At 58.2% G+C, this 17,508-nt stretch overlaps 1 protein-coding gene across 2 annotated transcripts in view; it reads right to left on the reverse strand.

The window, feature by feature from the left end:
- The window catches only part of SMOC2 (SPARC related modular calcium binding 2), a 148,575-nt gene that overhangs the window by 95,958 nt on the left and 35,109 nt on the right, over nucleotides 1-17,508 (reverse strand). For both annotated transcript variants that reach the window (XM_032338451.1, XM_032338452.1), the window contains exons 2-3: nucleotides 10,027-10,198; nucleotides 2-108 (exon numbers count right to left, since the gene is read on the reverse strand). In XM_032338451.1, the coding sequence (XP_032194342.1) occupies nucleotides 2-108; nucleotides 10,027-10,198 (279 nt within the window). The remainder of the gene's footprint in view (nucleotide 1; nucleotides 109-10,026; nucleotides 10,199-17,508) is intronic.

Consider the following 17,508-nt stretch of genomic DNA (forward strand, 5'->3'; position numbering starts at 1 on the left):
CCTGGCTGTAGGCGCCGTCCTCGTCACACTCCGGGATGAACACCTGCTGCAGCTCCTTGCGGGCCTGCTCCTGGGTGTACTTCCTCTCGGCCACGCACCTGGACACGTCTGCGGAAGGAGCAGAGCACAGGAGCCCCTTACACACCCCGGAGGGGCAGGCGCGGAGTCACCCGCCGTGGGTGGAGGCGGGCGGAGGGTCCCCCGTGGAAGGACCCAGGCCTGTGCGGTGGGAAGTGGGGTGCTCTCTGCACTCAGCCAGCAGACCTGAGGCTCAGAGACGGCCCCTCTGCTTCTCCGGGTGCGAGGATTTTGCTTCCTCGAAGGTGAAGACGTCCCCCCGTGGGGCCAGCGGCAGACGGCCGTCTGCGGGTCCCAGCGGGGCTGTGAGCTCACCAGCTCCATGACACACTCCGCGGCCAGGTCCAGAAGCCCCTCTAAGATCAGACCCAAGGCCCTGGCCCTCCGCCGCGAGGTCTGGAGACCACCTTGGCCAGGAAACCACAGTGGTCCTCGTGTCGGTCACGCTGTCCCAAGGTCTCCAAGCCATACTGAGGCCCTTCCCTCACCCCCGGACGCATGGAAAGTCTGACAATAAGTCAGATAAAAAGTCACACATCTTCAGGCCTCCCTCCACTGCGTCCCATATTTTCAGGCATTTGTACTAACGTGACCATAACGTGTTTCAGTGACAGTTTCTGCGCTCCTCCAGCTCCTCAGGGACCACCTTCCGGGACCCAAGAAGCTCACAAAAAGGAAGAGTCTGAACACACTGGCATGTATCATCTCTGTGCGGACCCCAGGAGTTTGGAGACAGACCCTCAAACCAAACACGGAGATGCGTGCATTGCAAGGGGCACGCTGGCTCGGGAGTGAGTCCCCTCCGCTGTCCCCACAGCCCGCCACGGCCCGCACAGGACCTCCGGGACCAGGAGGGACCGGAGCTCCCGCTGCTGATGCCGGACGTCTGTGACGGGTGCGGAGGGCGGGCCCCCAGAGCCCCCAGGAGGGCAGGGGCAGCGGCACACCCCCGTGCGCCGTCCACGAGCCCCAGGACCCCCGCCGGCTCACGTTTCCGTTCCTCAGGCCGCCGTATGATGTCGCTCGTCTGAGTTTTCAGACTCAAGAAGAATGGCTTTCCCCATTTTTCTCAAGTGCTTCCAGATTTAAATAACAAGTTGTCTAGATCTTAAAGGCCGTCTGGACTCCAAGATATACTTCTTCAAACGTGTCCACTGGCCAAGATCTTTAGATGGTGACTTTTGATTGCCTGGTACCGGAGACTGCTGGCTCGGACAGCGTGCCTGCCCTCTGGGCAGCCGCTCCAGGGCTCCGGCTGTGGCCACAGCTCCCGCGGTGTCCAGGGGCTGAATATAGACTCTGCCACTCCACACACCCGTCCTGGGCTTCAGGGGGACGCGGGCTGCAGGCTGTACCGTGAGTTACGGGCACACACGCTGCAGAAAACAGCCTTTCATCCAGGCTCCGCGCTCACGTCCTGATCTACAGTCCGGCCTGGCCAGCCCGGGCTCAGCAACATGTGGTTTTAGTGCAGTCTGTGTTTTAGCTGAGGACAAATCAATGCTTTGCTGGACGGCTGTCCTCGTTTTTTAAGTATAACCTGTGGTTTGACTGTCTAAAACGAAAAGCGATACGACTTCCAGCTTGCAAGCTCTCACCAGGGCACTGACGGAATCACAAATCATGTCTAATATTGGGGCTATTGTGGGACATGGGAAAAGAGCATACATTTTCCAGGCAACTCACAGACCTTGTTCCTGGCTTGGACGTCTTCCCTAGAAGACTCTGCACTTAACTGCGGATCGGCTCAGCCCGGGGCGGGCGACTCGCACCTCTCATGGGAGATTGAATTCCCCGTGTTGGTCCAGCATGCCGCTGGCTAGGAGGTCGCCGGAGGCATCCTGCGTCACAGAACTGTGGGGCCTGTGTCAGCCGTCCTTCGAAAATGCAGGCTCCGTTTGCCCGCACCACCTGCTTGTGCCCCTGACTCTGGATATCCTGAATCAAGGTCTTTACCCCGGAGAGGGGTCAGCGGCCACCAGAGCAATTCCACTGGAATTCGCAAGAACGCCAGGGATGGTACCGGTTCCCTTCTCCTTAGTTCGTGATTGTTGCATCGCGGTCAGAACACTCCACGCCAGATCGACCCTTTTGGCAAGAGTTCGCCCTAGGTGCCATGCCGCTTAGTGATCCTGGGCGTGGACCCTCCCCCGTGTCCTCAACATCACTTTAAACCCTTACACGGCTGACGTGTGCCCGCTCGGCTAAGCCAGATGTCCCTCGTTACTGAAATCCTCGTACCAAGCACAGCGAGGTGAGAGGCGAGACGGGGTGTTTTCCTGGGCGGTGACTCGGGCGGGAGCAGCCACCACACGGGCCTGACTCGGAATCGGTGCCGTGTGCCGGGGTGCAGACCGGCCCCGCCGCTGCGTGCTCGCGGCCCAGCGCGGGCCCAGCGCAGACAGGGCTGGCCTCAGAGTGGGGGGCCAGACGAGCCGCGAGCGGCTGCCAGACAAAGGAGGCTGTCCCGGGGCGGTGGCCGCAGAAGCGCTGGTCCTGTGAGTGACGTGCCTTTATTTGTCCTGGCACCCAGTGAAGGCGGACACTGTTTCAAAGGTTGTAATATTTTATCCACCCGTAATTTTGAAGGCCAGACTCAGAAAAAGCAAGGACTCTGTGCTGCAAAGCTCTTTGCCTAAATTTCTCTAAATTTCTCCCTCCCTAATACAGGGGGTTGTGCTGTGATAAACGGCCAGAGGAACGGGCGGGGGGGCCCCTCCGCCCTCCGCCGCCAGGCCGCAAGGACAGCAAGGCCGAGCGTCTGAGGAAAGGAACAGAGTTTCCCTTCTAAATGACTATTATCAGTTTAAATGCAGAGAGACAGGAACAAATCATAACAGGAAAAGCTTCAGTCCATAACCGGGGTGGCCCATTAGACACCCTGCGAACTCTCGCAACATCCATGCAGGAAACAACCAACCACAACCATCGGTGCGGGGACATAACCACGAGCGTCCAGGCATGGAAACGGACCCCCGCAAACTGTCACCAAGCCCCTCCATCGGGTCTGAGTGCAGCTTCCCAGGACACACGGCGTGAGGCGGTGCCGACAGACCCCCAGCTCTGCGGGCGCACGTGGAGAATGCAGGCGTTGCTGAAGCACGGGGAAGACGCTGTTCACGTGACGTTCCAGAAAGCGCTGGTGCGTTTCGGACCACAGCTTGAACGGGAAGGCCATGACGCTACCTGTCGTCCCGTCGACTTTAGTCCATGAGGAAGGACATTTCTAACATCAGACCTACTAGAACACTGGAAGGGAGTTAAAAACGTGATTTGTGTAGGGTTTCTGTGAGACAAGCACAGATACAGTGAAAAAGTCCCAGAACACCTCCTTACGTCATGGCTGCCTCAGAAAGCCTGCTGTGGGCGGGAAGAAGTGCGGCTTACACAGGGCGGGTGGCACCAGCCAGGACCCAGCCTGTAGACGGGACAAAAGAGAGTCACATACACACAGACATGCACACACAGACACACGGGCATGGGCACACGCAGACACAGACATGTGCACCCAGCTACATGTGGCCACACGCTGACACACGTGCACACAGACACAGACACATGCATTGTGTACATGCATGTGTGCACGTGTGTGTAAGACACACCTACACAGAGACCCATGTGTGCATGCACCTAAATGCACACGCGCACACTGATACACACATGCATACAGCCACGTGCACGTGTGCATACATGTAGGCAGAAATATATGTGTGTGATGTGACCATGCGCACATGCACATGGAAACACACACATGCACAGCCACATGTACGTGTGCACACATGTTTGTGGAGATGTGTGTATGATGTGAACAGGCACACATGCGCACACAGGAGGGACACGTGTGCAGACACACACGTGCACACAGGTGTACACGAACACACCAATGCACACATACACACATACACACATGTATACATGCACAGATGCACACAGAGATACTCACACGCGCACGCACACACACACACACACACACGTGTATCCTACATAGACTTCTTCAGTGGAAATACCTGTTCCATTGAGGAAAGTAGCAGCAGCCTGACCACTGACGTACAGTGACCACTGACGTACAGTGACCGAACCACACCTGAGGCAGAGGCTTGTCTGGCAGCATCCGGAGCCTTCTGTGATGACGTTGATTTCCTGGGTCCTGGCAATCCCAGGGGCGGCTGTCCTGTCACATATCCGTGATCACTTTGATTCCAGAAATCTCACAGCAGTTCCCATGCCTCCTGGCATTTTACGGTTCTTCTTCCTTTTTTTTCTTTTTTGACTTTTTTATTCAATGCCAGCAATTTGGATGAAAAGAAATCTGTCATTGCCGCAGATCAAAAGAAAAGTATTAATGTGTTCGCTCAGTTTTGAAAATCAAAACCCCACGGATCTAGGACCCTGAGACCCAGGCCTGGCTGACTCAGGAGTCGGACGCTCCACCGACGGAGCCCCGGGGCGCCGCACTCAGTTGTCTTACAATAACCCTGCAGCGAACAACGTCGTCCTAAAGTGACTCTACTATCTGTACCGTGTCAGCGGAAGCGCCAAGTGAACGTGACTTTGAAATCTACGGGCACCTGCACGTTCTTTTTATTCTCCCTTTGGATGAAATGGAACCAGCTCGTGAGGTGAGTTTTACTTCTACCCGCTTCCCTTCGCACATGTTCTGTGCCACAAGTTTACGGGATGGCATTGGAGCTGAGTGAGAACCCGGCCTGGAGAGTTAGCCGTAGCCGGGAGTCTGGGTCCGGACACACCGAAGCCAGAGAGGACCTTATCCAGAAGCGCTCTGGCGAGGCCCCACGGCGGGCACAGCCGAGCTGAGTCGGGTTTCCACCAGGAGAGCACGGGCCCCTCTGGCCCGGCTCTGACCCCGCACGGCTGTCCACAGCACAAGCGCTAATCCAGAGGCTTCCCCCAGCAGCTTCCTCGTGGCCTTCCCAGACGGCAGCTGATGGCCGTCGTCTAAGGGAACATGGCAGACGCAGGACCGTTAACTCGGGTGGTAACCGCCACCTCTGCGGCACGTTACCACAGCGGTGCCAGCACAGCTGATCGCTCCTAGATCCTTCTCTGAAGACCAGGGCGTCTGATACTTGAACTTCTTCTTAGATCATTCCTCCTGTGTCAGCACAGGTGACGCAGGGGCAAAACTACAATCAAGGCATCTGTATTTCTCTCAGATCGATGTGTCTAGAACCGGGACACACGAACTAGGACGAGGAAGGAAGGGGAGGGCCTACATGCCGGCTTCTCCGTGGAAGCCACCTGGCAGCCGTGGACCTGCTGCTTCCGTGGCGCACGGCCAGTCACGTCTCTAAGCTCCAGGACAGCTGCGGCAGCTGCGGCGTGCGGACGAGTCCAGCAATTCCGCCCATCGGTGTCCGCGCACCCGCGTCTTCATGCCTGCTCCCTGCCCGCCCTGCTCTCTGGTCCCCACCCCTGCTCCCCGCCCCCGCACCCGGCCCTGGCTCTGGTCCCATCATGCGCTCTGTGTGGTCTCGAGTCTGCTTCTGGGTTTCTCTCTTTCCTTTGCCCATTTATCTTATGTCCGGCTTCCCCACATGAGTAGATCGCACAGTATTTGTCTTTCTCTGACCGACGGATTTCACTCCGCGGAATCCCCTCGAGCTGCATCCGTGTCCTGCAAACGGCAAGATTCCATTTGCCTTTATGTCAGAGTACTGTTCTGCCGTGCGCGCGCCCAGACACACACACACACACACACACACACACACACGTCTGTGGACACTTGGGCGGCTCCCAGAGTCTGGCTATCATGGACATTGTTACTACGAACATCAGGTGCACATATCCCGTCAAATTAGTGCTTCTGTATTTTGGGGGGTGAACACCCAGGAGTGCGATTGCTGGGCCGTAGGGCAGCTCTGCTTAACTTCCTGAGGACCCTCCGTGCTGCTCCCCAGAGCAGCCGCACCAGCCTCCGTTCCCACCGGCAGTGCGCAAGGGCTCCCCGTTCTCCGCGTGCTCGCCAACACCTGCTGTTTCCTGTCTGGTTGATTTTAGCCGCTCTGACAGTGCGAGGGGGAGCTCTCTGTGGTTTGATTTCATTTCATTTCCCCGATGATCAACAATGTTGAGCATCTGCTCGTGTGTCGGCCGCTTGTCTTTTTTCGAGAAATGTCTGTTCGTGTCTTCTGCCCATTTTTAACTGATTATTTGGGGGTTTGGGTGTAAGTTGTACAAGTTCTTTGTACATTTGGGAACTAACCCCTCATTGGACACGTCATTTGCGAATGTCGTCTCCCATTCTGCAAGTTGCCTTTAGTTTTATTGACTGTTTCCTTCACGGCGCAGAAGTTTTTATTTTGAGGAAATCCCAATCGCTCGTTGTAGCTTCTGCTTCCCTTCCCCCAGGAGACAGATCCAGAAAAATGCAAATCATTTTAGTCCCTGGACACCCGTCGGGGCGCCTGTCCTTCCCAGTAAAGTGCGTGAGAACGCCATGGGCAATTTGTGTTGAAAAGTGACGTTGAACAACGCAAGAACGGTGGATCCTGATGCGTAGGAGTCCTGGGGTCTACACATTGCTTCTTCAAAGACTGTTCCATCTTCAAATATCTGGGCTAACTCAGTCTTTGTTGAAGGCACAGTAACATATTTCTAGTGTTGGGGGTTCAGTTTGGGAGGCTTTGGGCGTTCTGTTTTCATGGTCCCCGTGAGGGATGAGCTGCCCTCTGGGCCAGGAGACCCTTGTGTCACTTTGCCTCGTGAGGGATGAGCTGTCCAGTCACTACAGGTCTCTGAAACCCACGTGAGAGATCGTCAGAGGAGAGCCGGGGACGGGGGCCTCTGGGGTTCTGGACAGTCTCACGCGGGCCATCGTAGAGCAGGGAGGAGGCCGTCCTCAGTCTAGACGATGCTGTCATGACCCGCAAGTTCTTACAGAGGCCCTGGGTGCCGTGGAACCAGAAGTCAATCCAGCACAGGGTGAGGGCCAGGAGGTCACCTTACAGGCGAAGCCCACTCATTCTCATGCCGGTGCCTCTTCAGGGAGCCGCTCATAACAAGGAACGCTGGTTTCCCAAGTGTCCCGGCGCAGACCTGCCTCAGTTCCCTTCACCACGCCTCCCAGACACGCTGCCGCCGAAGGTCGTGGCAAACCAGCACCGAGAGGTCCGCCAGCACCACGTTTCCAGCACCGAGAGGTCTGCCAGCACCACGGTTCCAGCACCGAGAGGTCCGCCAGCACCACGTTTCCAGCAACACGTGTTCACTTCCTGTCTCTGAGCCACATTTTGGTGCTTCGCGCAATATTTCAGTCCTTTTCATGGTGATGACGTGGGGCGGTCTGTGGTCACGTGCGTTCCCAAAAGCTCAGATGAGGGCTGTCACCCTTCAGCACGGACGTCTTCTGTAAGCGAGATAGGTGTGTTGTTTTTTCAGATGCGATGCTTGTACACACTTGTGGACTGCAGGGTAGGGTAGACAGAACTCACGCACACACTGGGAAACCAGAGCATTGATCGGCCTCGTTTTGTTGGGGAGCCCAGATGCTGCGTCTCTGCGGCGCACCTGCACCGAGTGACCAGAATCCCGGGACGGCTCGGCGGGCGCTGAGCAGTGACTTCAGAGCCAGAAAGAGAAGCTGCTTCAGGAATATCGATCCTTCGCTTGAGGAACAACGGTTCCGCGTGTGTCCGGGTCTTCGTCCAGACCATCTGACGTCCTTCATGTCTGTTTTCTCCAAAGGAATCAGAAACAGCACAGTTTGCTGAAACCTAACGGCCGCTGAGAAAACAGGTCTGAGGACCGTGCTGAACCCTGGAAACCCAGATGGGTGGGATTTGATAAATTGTGTTCTGTTTTCTACAACTGGGGAAGGATATTTAAGGAGAAAGGATCATTTTTCATTTACAAAACTCTTTTTGTAAAGTTATGCGTTGCTTTCTTCCATCCCACAACGAGAGGCCGAGCGAGTCGTGGCGGCCCCCAGAACCCCGCGTCTGCCTCCACGTGCCCTTTGCAGGTAGTTTTCACTGTGGGAGGCACGTGTGTGTATATATGTGACTCCGTGACATCATTTCCAATGCCACTAACTTGAATTATCTCACCTTCCATGGCATTCTTCTATGAAAGATATTTCTTATCTGTGCTTTAACATTTTAAAATTATATTTCCCTAATAAAGTAAAACTTAAGTTATAAATCGTATGAGCTTTGTTCACAAAATCTACAGGTCTCTCCTGAGAATGCGCTGCTGTCCGCGGGGCCGGCGCTGGAAGAAGAGCCTTCCTGTGCACCCCGTCGGTGGGCGGTGGCGTCAGACCCCCAGTGTCTTCGGACCCGGGTGCGACCCCCCCCCCGTGTGACCCCCCCCCCACTGCAGAGCCTTCCTTTCAAGTAAAATCAAATACTTTGTTCATTGCATTTTCATAAACGCAGCAACATACTGAAACGGAGCTGAAGCCACGTTTCCCGCCGCAGTGGCTGCTCCCTTCACCTCGTGTATCCCTCCGGGGGCAGGTCCAGGGGAGACTCACCGGGGCCAACCCTGCGGATGCCCAGAGCCCGTGTGCCCAGGCCAAGGACCAGCACAGACACGAGGGAGGCCGGGGGCGTGGCGCGGCGAGCGGCGCCGTCTCTGCACAAGTCAGCGTGCGCCCGTCCCTTTTCTGCCTCAACTCCCTGGGGCTCCCCATTTCCCGCTAAGTAAGAGCAGAGCCCCCACCCCCACCCCACGCTAGTCCAGCGCTCCTTAGGGCGGTGCCCCTCTCGTGTCCCCCGTCCTCGTGTCTCTACTCGGCCTCCCCTGGAGGCCTGGCTTCCTGCATGAAAAGGAGACGCACCTTCTGTGCGGTTCCCGCTCGGGCAGCAGCACCCAACCACAGGGTAGGAAAGGGGCTCAGTGGGCAGTGCTCTGCTGGCCCCGCACGGAGAGGGCGTTCCCAGCGTCTCTGGCCAGAGGGTCTCCCACGCACCGCAGCTCACACTAGGGCCCCTCCGGGGCTTTTAAATGCTCAGGGTCTAAAACACTTGCACTCTGAACAAAGCACGATGGTGGAAAGAAAGCCTCGTGAGCACGTGAGCGCCGGTATGGGCAACACCCAGGTACTAGAACCCGCGGGTGGTGCGTGCGGACAGGTTCCGGCCCGGGCGAGCCCCGGCCCCAGCGTGGGCGCCGGTGCTGGTCTCCGTGGGAGCCTGGGTCTGCGGGCCGAGCTCTCCCGTGGGGCCGAGGAGGGGGCTCTGTGGGAGCAGGCAGGGTGCACACTTAGTCAGGTGCAGAAATGGCCGGGACGTGTTCCCCTCGGATACCGCGATTGTCTCGGGAAGGAAGGACGAGCAGGTGATTCAGAACGGGGCCAGGCTTGGAGCCAGGAGCCGAGACCCGGCCCGCGGTGGCCGAGGAAGTTCCACCTCGCTGAGGGCCTGCTGGGCCCACGCGGACACGGAGCAGAACCTCATCTCAGAGGCGGCTGTACTCTGGTCTTTTCTCTTAGCTAACAGGAAAAGGAAGGTAAATCCCTTTCTGAACGCAACCGTTTGTGCCAGAAATGTCAGCGTTATGTTGCAGAGTCAAACCCTTCATTAACATAGGAAGGATTTCGGTGTTTGTGCTGGTTACACTGACATCTGATTCTTGAATCAGGACAATCAGAAATTACACGTGAACGTCCGTGGGAAGGAAAGTCACGGACAGCGGGCGCAGGTGCTGTGTGGGTCCCGCGAGCTGGAAGGAGAAACGAGGATGCGGCGAACCCAGGACGGTCCCCGGGGACGGTCAGAGCAGCCAGTGTCCTGGTCAAGTACCCCAAGGAAAGAGCATTAAACGGCTTCAAAAATGCCTCTGCTCCTGCGACTCACAGAAATTCCTCTTCCTATACACTACGAAAAAGTCCCACAAACTGAAAACCTTTCAGCGTTTGCTTATAAAAATTAGCAAGAGGTGAAAACAACATGCGTGGCCGTCCGTGCTACTGGCCGCCCCGCTTACCTCTGCAGCTTCCTCGGTGCGCGATCTCCAGCTGAGGGTCTCTGCACTTGGCGCGCTGGAACTCGCAGCGGGACAGGAAGGTCCTGCCGTCCGACGCGCACAGGGGCTTCTGCAAGGAGCCCCCGCAGTCCAGGGCGCAGTCCTTGTCTTTATCTTGATCGACTCGCAGGAACTTGGGGGAGGGAAAAAACAAGAAGCCAAACAAACGTAAAGAGGCGTCCCGCAGAGTCGCAGAAAACAGAAGTCTGCCCAGGCCATACACAGCGGCGGAGTGAGGCCCAAAGCGCAGCGGTGGTCCCTGAAGCCCCGAGCCCTGGGCCGCCGAACCCTCGAGCCAGCCACGCTAAGGGGTGCACACAGCTCGGACGTGCAGGAATTCTGCTTGATCCTCAACGCTCGTGCTCTCGGTCGTGACTTCGCTGGCGAGTACCCTCCCACATGCGCCGCATCTTGCCACCCCCCCCGGAGGTTGCTCCTGTGAGTCAAGAGGGGCCCGGGTGGCAGGTAACCCCTTCTCGGGTCCTTGCTGGAACTAGCTGGCCGTCTCCTGCATAAACACCAGGCCAGGGAGGCCGCAGATGGCCGTGACATGGCCGGCAGCCCCACACACGTACGCACACCCCCCAGCCTTACGTGGCCGATGGCGGGGCCTGCCCTCACCCAGGACTGCAGGCATCCGCGAGCGCAGGGCCGCGTGAGGGAGCCCCCAGGACCGTCCACAGCCCCTCTGCAGCCACCGTGCTCCCGTCGCCCGCTCCAGGGTCCCTGTGCTTGCCCTGGTGCTCTGGTACCCTGACATGACCCCGCAGGGCCAGCCGTGTCTCCCGGGGGCCCATCTGCCCCTCCCCCGCCCTTGGAGGACATTTCCAGTCCGACCTGCCTGGTCCCCCATCTCTCGTGCAGAGCAGCGAGCCGGAAGGCGGCACTCGGGAAGGCTCTGTACATGGAATCAACAGAATCTCCACCTGCCTTTTGGACCCTGGTGTACCGCCGCCCCACAGGCTTCCTCTGACTCCTGGAGCTAAGCCGCCGCCCCACGGGCTTTCTCTGACTCCTGGAGCTAAGCGGAAGCAAGAAAGGAGATAACGGGAACTGAGAGATGTGGATGTGGATGTGGATTTTTTTTTTTTAATTTTACTTATTTATTGGAGACAGAGAAAGCAAAGCCGCGGGAGTAGCAGGGTCAGAGGGAGAAGCAGTGTGGCCCAGTGCGGGGCTCGCCCCCAGGATCCCAGGTTCACGACCTGAACCGCAGGCAGAGGCTTCACCGGCAGAGCCCCCGGTGCCCAGAGCTGTGGCTATGACCGCGTGCTGCGTGGGGGCGGCTGGCCCCTGAGTACTGTGCACCGAACGGGTTCATTTGGCATCATTTGTCCCAGCGGGATTTATGGAGGTAGAGGGTCTCGTCCACTTGTTCCCTCTTCAGGACGAGAAAAAAAGGAAATTCTCAAATTTTAGATACTTCACTCCTCTTTCTTCTTTTTTTGTTTTTGTTTCATTTTTCTGATTTTTTGTTTGTTTTTTTTATTTCATGTTCTCGGTGCTCCAAGATTCCTTGTCTACGCGCCACGCCTGGTGCCGCGTGCGGTCCACGCCCCTCAATACCTCGTTCTTTGAAAGGTGCCGTGCTTCCCCGGGAGGCTCTGGGGTCCTCGCCGGCCCTGTTCCAGAGTGACCCGGAGCTGACGCGGAGACAGACGAGGAGGGAGGCGGACCCCACAGGGAGTCCGGGCAGGGCCTGGCGCCCCCAGTCCAGTCCTGGGAGGGAAGGGCCAAGCGCACCGGGGCCAGGAAGGTGCCGCTCAGACGTCCCAGAGCAGCAGCGGGGGCTGGGGAAGGTGGTCCTGTTCTCGCTGTCCGGATGAAGGCTCCAGCCGGGGACAGGTGCTGGGGGCAGGAGGCAGCGGGGTCTTCCCGGGGGGCCTGGGGCCACGGCAGGGACGCGCTGTTGTAACTTGCTCGGGCTCACTCAGCCGAGAGACGTGTGGAGACAGATCGCTGCTTTCTCACGTTGTGTGGAACGTTCTTTTATTCAAAAACGGGCAAGGCAAGCCCACGCGATCTTTTGACAGAATTCTGTCTCCATGGAGTTTTACGGCCCAGTTTTTTTCTCTCTGCCCAAATGTGCTCGAACTTTCCAGCTCGGAGGTGCACCCCGGGGCTGCCGAGTTCCCGGGACGTGCTGACACCCCACAGCAGGGAAACTCGGGGAGCGCGTCCACGGAAACGCGGCCTCCAGTTCCCCGGAGCTTCCCCGCGCGCCTCGCTGCTCCCGCAAAGCTCCTCTCACACGCACAGCCGGGCCCCTGCAGGGCAGCGTCATGCAAACGAGAGACACAGAGACAGACGGGGGACAGACGGGGGTACAGAGAGACAGAAATGGGAGACAGAGAGACATTCAGAGACAAAGACGGACAGAGAGAGCAGAGACAGAGAGAGAAAAATTGAGACAGAAACAGAGAAAGACAGAAACACAAACGGACAGACAGACTAACAGAGACAGACGGAGCCGGGAGACAGAGCGCAGGTGAACCGAGCGCCCACCGGACCGGCCCTGCCCGAAGGCCACACCGATCCCTAAGTCCGGCCTGGAAGGGGGGTCTATTCACCTCTCCTGAAACCCCAGATCCCTGCGGTAAGACACGGAAGTCATCCTTTTCCCTAAGGAGAGAGATGGCGTCTCCATCGCACAATAGAGGAAAGAAGGCTCAGGGTTCTGGCGTTGGGAATTGGACCAGAATCCCTGATAATTTAATGGTGCGGAACGAACAGGGGCGCTTTCCTTCGTCAGAAAGAAGAGAACACACTCGACACAAGTCGCTTCCCTTCCCACCGCAGACCACAGTCATCTCCGAGGCAGATGGTGCGCGGAGGACAATGAGCTCTTACCTGGGCTGTTTGTTCTTTGACACACAAACCCCGTTAGAGGAAAATAAAACGGCCCTCTTCTAAAGAATTCACTGTTTATTAAAAGAACTTGGTAGAGGGTCTTCAAACTAGTTAAGATAAAAGGTAATTTGCCAAATTTAGAAAGAAATCAGACACCGACGGACACGAAGCGAGACCTCAGAGTGCCGGGGGTCCCCGTGTCTGTCTTGACAACATGGCGCTGTGCCCACGTACAAGGAGAGGCGGGAGGACGTCACGGAGGGCGCCCGCGTGACCCTGCACGGGGCAGAGGTAGCAGGTCCGGGGCAAATGCATCAGAAACATGGTCTATACTTCGCTTAGTAGAACGCGAGGGTGTAAGCCGGAGGAAAGTTAGAACAAAACCCAAACACTGAAGAAACGGGTTAAACTACGCATCCATGTGGCTGGATTTTCCCTCCAGGACACTGATTTAAGACTTTTTTTTTTTTCACTGTTTATGCTACAGGATAACACCAAGAAATACGTAGTTCCGCGGCGAGAACTTTCTAAATCAGAGCCCACTGGAAAGTAAGTACGGCTTCGAAGTGCATTTGCGGAATCTGCAGAGGAGACTCACCCTGGGGGCCGGGGAACAGACGCATGGTGAGGGCACTGGGGAGGGCACACACCCGCCGGGGCACAGGAGGGAAGGATCTTGAAAGCGACCGAAGGACGGGCATGAGCACGAGCGGTCACGAGCACGAGCCCGGGAAGGAGTTCCTGCCTTCGCAGTAAGCCAGAGAACCGGGATCGGCGGGGCCAAGGGAGAACCTGTCCTGTCTACAACCCGCCCCTAAGGGTAAAGTGGAGCCAGTAGGACACTTGCCCCAGGGCGCTTCTCCCAGCAAGACTGCCTTTGCGATCACCCCTCACGCGCTGGAAGCAGAACAAGCCGAGTCAGACCAGCTTCAGCGGAACTTAGTGGGTAATTACTGAGGGACTGCTCTCCACTGTTCTCATCTCCAGGGCAGCGGGATTCAGAGGACGGCCTGCCTGCTGAGATTAAGGGGGCAGCAAACCTGGAACCACGAGTGATCACCAGGTCGCCGGGACACCCCATGATCACCGGGTCAAGAGAACGTAGCAGGTTTCTCAACGAACGTGCGGGAAACAAATTAAGGTCCATCCCTTCTCTCCGGGTCAATGCTGAGGGGCTGCCTGTGACAGGAGGACCCACCAGAGGGGCTGACAGGTGAGGGAAGGGGTAACATGGGGGCCAGAGCAGTGCCTCTGAGTGCCAACCCCAGGAGGAGTGTCCACTTTGAGTGGGGAACCAGGAAAGACCTCTCAGGGCTTGAAAGCCTCCGGGGGAAACACAGTCCCAACAGCCTGGATGAGACGTTCCGGGACGCAGTTTCCAGATGCCTCTATGGTCAGTGATGACATGGAAACAGTGCCGACTCACAGTGATGAAAGCAGGAGCCTAGATAGAAACCGTCATTTTTCTCTTTATTGGCCCTGCCGTCTTCCCACAGGCATGGACGCGAGAGTCCCTGCGAGTGTTTCTGTAGACCGCTGGCTGGCTGCTGGTCCCTGACCCGCTGTGTCCCGGGACTCTGCTGGCTCCTCTGGGGACACCTCCTTCCGCCGGCAGGTTTCGGCTCCAGCCCACACAGAGGACGGGCAGGTGCTGGGTCGGCTCCAGCCCACGCGGGGGACGGGCAGGTGCTGGGTCGGCTCCAGCCCACGCGGGGGACGGGCAGGTGCTGGGTCGGCTCCAGCCCACGCGGGGGACGGGCAGGTGCTGGGTCGGCTCCAGCCCACGCGGGGGACGGGCAGGTGCTGGGTCGGCTCCAGCCCACGCGGGGGACGGGCAGGTGCTGGGTCGGCTCCAGCCCACGCGGACGACGGGCAGGTGCTGGGCCTCCTGCTCTGCTCTCTTCTCTTTGCCCCAAACTCTTCCTTTGCGGTTGTTTTCCTCACCTGCTCCCGCATCAACACCAACGTCAACGTCCTCGCATTTCTGCGTCGTTAGCGCTTCTTGGAGGTAAGTCAAGAAATCTCTTGGGTTATTCATTGTTCCAGGTTCATGTTAATTTGAGATTCAGTGAGAACCTGGTCATCATAAAATCCTTAACAAAAAACGATGTGGATGGTATTGCCTTAAGACAAGAAGGATCTTGGCAAAACATACACAATCCATCAATCAATCACATTAGTCAACATTCGTCCTGGCTCCCAGCCTCAGACGTGACGTGTCTGCACGCGGAGGACTTCGACTCTACTTCCCTGTAGAAGACGGCGCAGAACAGGATTTCCAGCCCCAGCTGTCACACCCCCACCCGAGGGTCCCACCAGACTTCCCATCACGTTACGGTGCTTACAGAGGGCTCACTTGATCTGGGGCACGATCCCCATTGATTCCAGGGACAACCCAGTGCCACTTCTAACCCAGAATCCCAGGAAGAATCCAGGGACACACCAAATGTCAAATGTGTCACGATCTACGTGTTCCTCTCGGCCGCAGCCTCATGAATCGGCACGAGGCTGGCACGGGGAGACGCTAGAGCGGACACTCAAGCACCCCCGGGGGCCCACGGGACCGTCACCCCACAGGCTAGTGGGGACGTACGCTCCCCCATGTGGCCTTGGCCACCCCACAAGGTGTCTGGTGTGCAGCCGGGGCTCGATGCAGGCTTGTCTGGTGTGACCCTGCGGCACTCACTCCGGAGTGGCCAGGGCACACGGCGGAGGACAGGGAAGGGGGTGGGGTGCCCTGAGGCAGGAGTGCAGGGACGAGAGTGAGCCGAGGCCATGGATGGACACGAGCGCCCCAGGAGGAAGCCCCGGCCGGCACGCCCCGCGGTGACTGTTCGAACGAGCAGTGCTGCCTGACTGGATGCTCCGTCTGTCCGTCCACCGGCCTCTGCGGCACATGCCTTACTTGGCAGGCATCCCAGCATCGGTGGACTGAGGCACACAAAAGCTCAGATATCCACTCTGCCCGTCAGCGGTGCCAAAAATGAACATTCCACCTGGAGAGCCATTCCCAGTGACGGGGAAGTTTACGCGAGAAGTGTCTAAAAGTGAACATGAAAGGGATTAAGCCCCTGCCAGACTCCGCGTCCCCAACACCCCCATCCGCACACCGGGATCACCACGGCTCTGTGTTGACGGCACCGCCAGGGACTGGCTCACCGCGTGCACCCCCGGTCTTCCCCGCAGGGACCCTGATTTGCAGACCAGGGTGAAACCAGACATCCCAAGGAGGTCGCGCGACCACTAGCGGCCCGACCTGTGTCGTGGAGCCGCGTGGCTGGAGGTGCCCGCCACGGGCCATGGGCTGTGGGCCGTGGGCCGTGGGCACAGCTGGCACCCGTGTTCCGAGAGGGGCTCCGCAGGATCTGTGACTCCCCCAAGCACTCCACACTTCCGGAGGTGGCGGAAGGAGCAGCGCACGGCCGCTGTTTCTCTTTGTGTCCTGCTTTCCTCGATGACCGGATGCATTTCCTTGATGAGATGACAGTTTCAAAGGCCGGAGTGTCTTCTTGGAGCTCCTGCTCATTTCGAAGCATTTAGACCAAAGTACGCTAAAATGCCCGTTAGAGGTCAACCTGCGAAGCCAGGGAAGTCTTCCGGAGGCTGACACAGCAGATCACTTGTTCCCTGGCCGGACCTCCGTGGGGACCACGTGCTGCAGGGAAACCGCTCCCACTGTGGGCGTCACGAGGCAGGAGTCAGGAACCAGGACGTGCACGAGGCAGGAGTCAGGAACCAGGAGCCCTGGCTGGAAGCAACCTGCTCACGCGGCCACGGGGAGATCGCCACAACGCCCGGAAGCGGGCATGAGGACAGGGGGTACCAGGAAGCGCACTGGATGCTTCCGACTGGGCTGGCACTTGGGGGGAAGGAGTACCTCACGTCAGGGCCGGGGATGCTGCTCTCCAAGCAGCGCCGGGTCTGGGTCTGCTTCCACAGCCAGCAAGACCCCCAGAACCCCGTCTGCACCCCCGCTGCATCGAATCCCCGTCTTCCTCCCCGTGTCCAACATCTCGCGCTTCCTGAGACAACACGTGGGCCCAACCTGGATTCTGAAAGTAGGGGCTCCCCCTGCCAATGAGGGTCGCGGGGCTCACGATCGCCACAGGTCTGCTCCCTGTAGGTTTCCCCGACAAGTCCAAGCACAAAGCAGGTTCTAACAAGGATGTGCCGTGTGAAAAAGCCGGACGACGGGATGTTGCTGGGACATCCCCGGTGTGCAGAGCAGCCAGGATCCCAAGGGAGACGCACTCAGCAGGGGCAGGAGAAGACCCTCCTCTCCCCCATACTCATCGCCACCAACCAGCACAACCACCACGCCCCGAGGGGAAAGAAACAGATGCGGAGGTCCGAGTCCCTTTCTTGTTATGGAGAGAACCGATCCCTTGTGCTCACGGGCTGGGGGCAGTGCAGACGGAATGATGCTGTCGGGGCTGGAGGCTAGGAGGGGGCTCTCGGGAACACAGGCGCAGAGACGCGGGCCCTCAGGGGACGCCAGGTGCAGGTGCCCCTTCAACTGAAGAAACAACGGAGGGTCCCAGGGCCGGTCACCCAGCGAGTCCGTGACACCACAGGAACCACAGCAAGGACTCG

The sequence above is a fragment of the Mustela erminea genome, chromosome 4, assembly GCF_009829155.1.
Source record: "Mustela erminea isolate mMusErm1 chromosome 4, mMusErm1.Pri, whole genome shotgun sequence".
In the NCBI taxonomy this organism is placed as follows: Eukaryota; Metazoa; Chordata; class Mammalia; order Carnivora; family Mustelidae; genus Mustela; species Mustela erminea.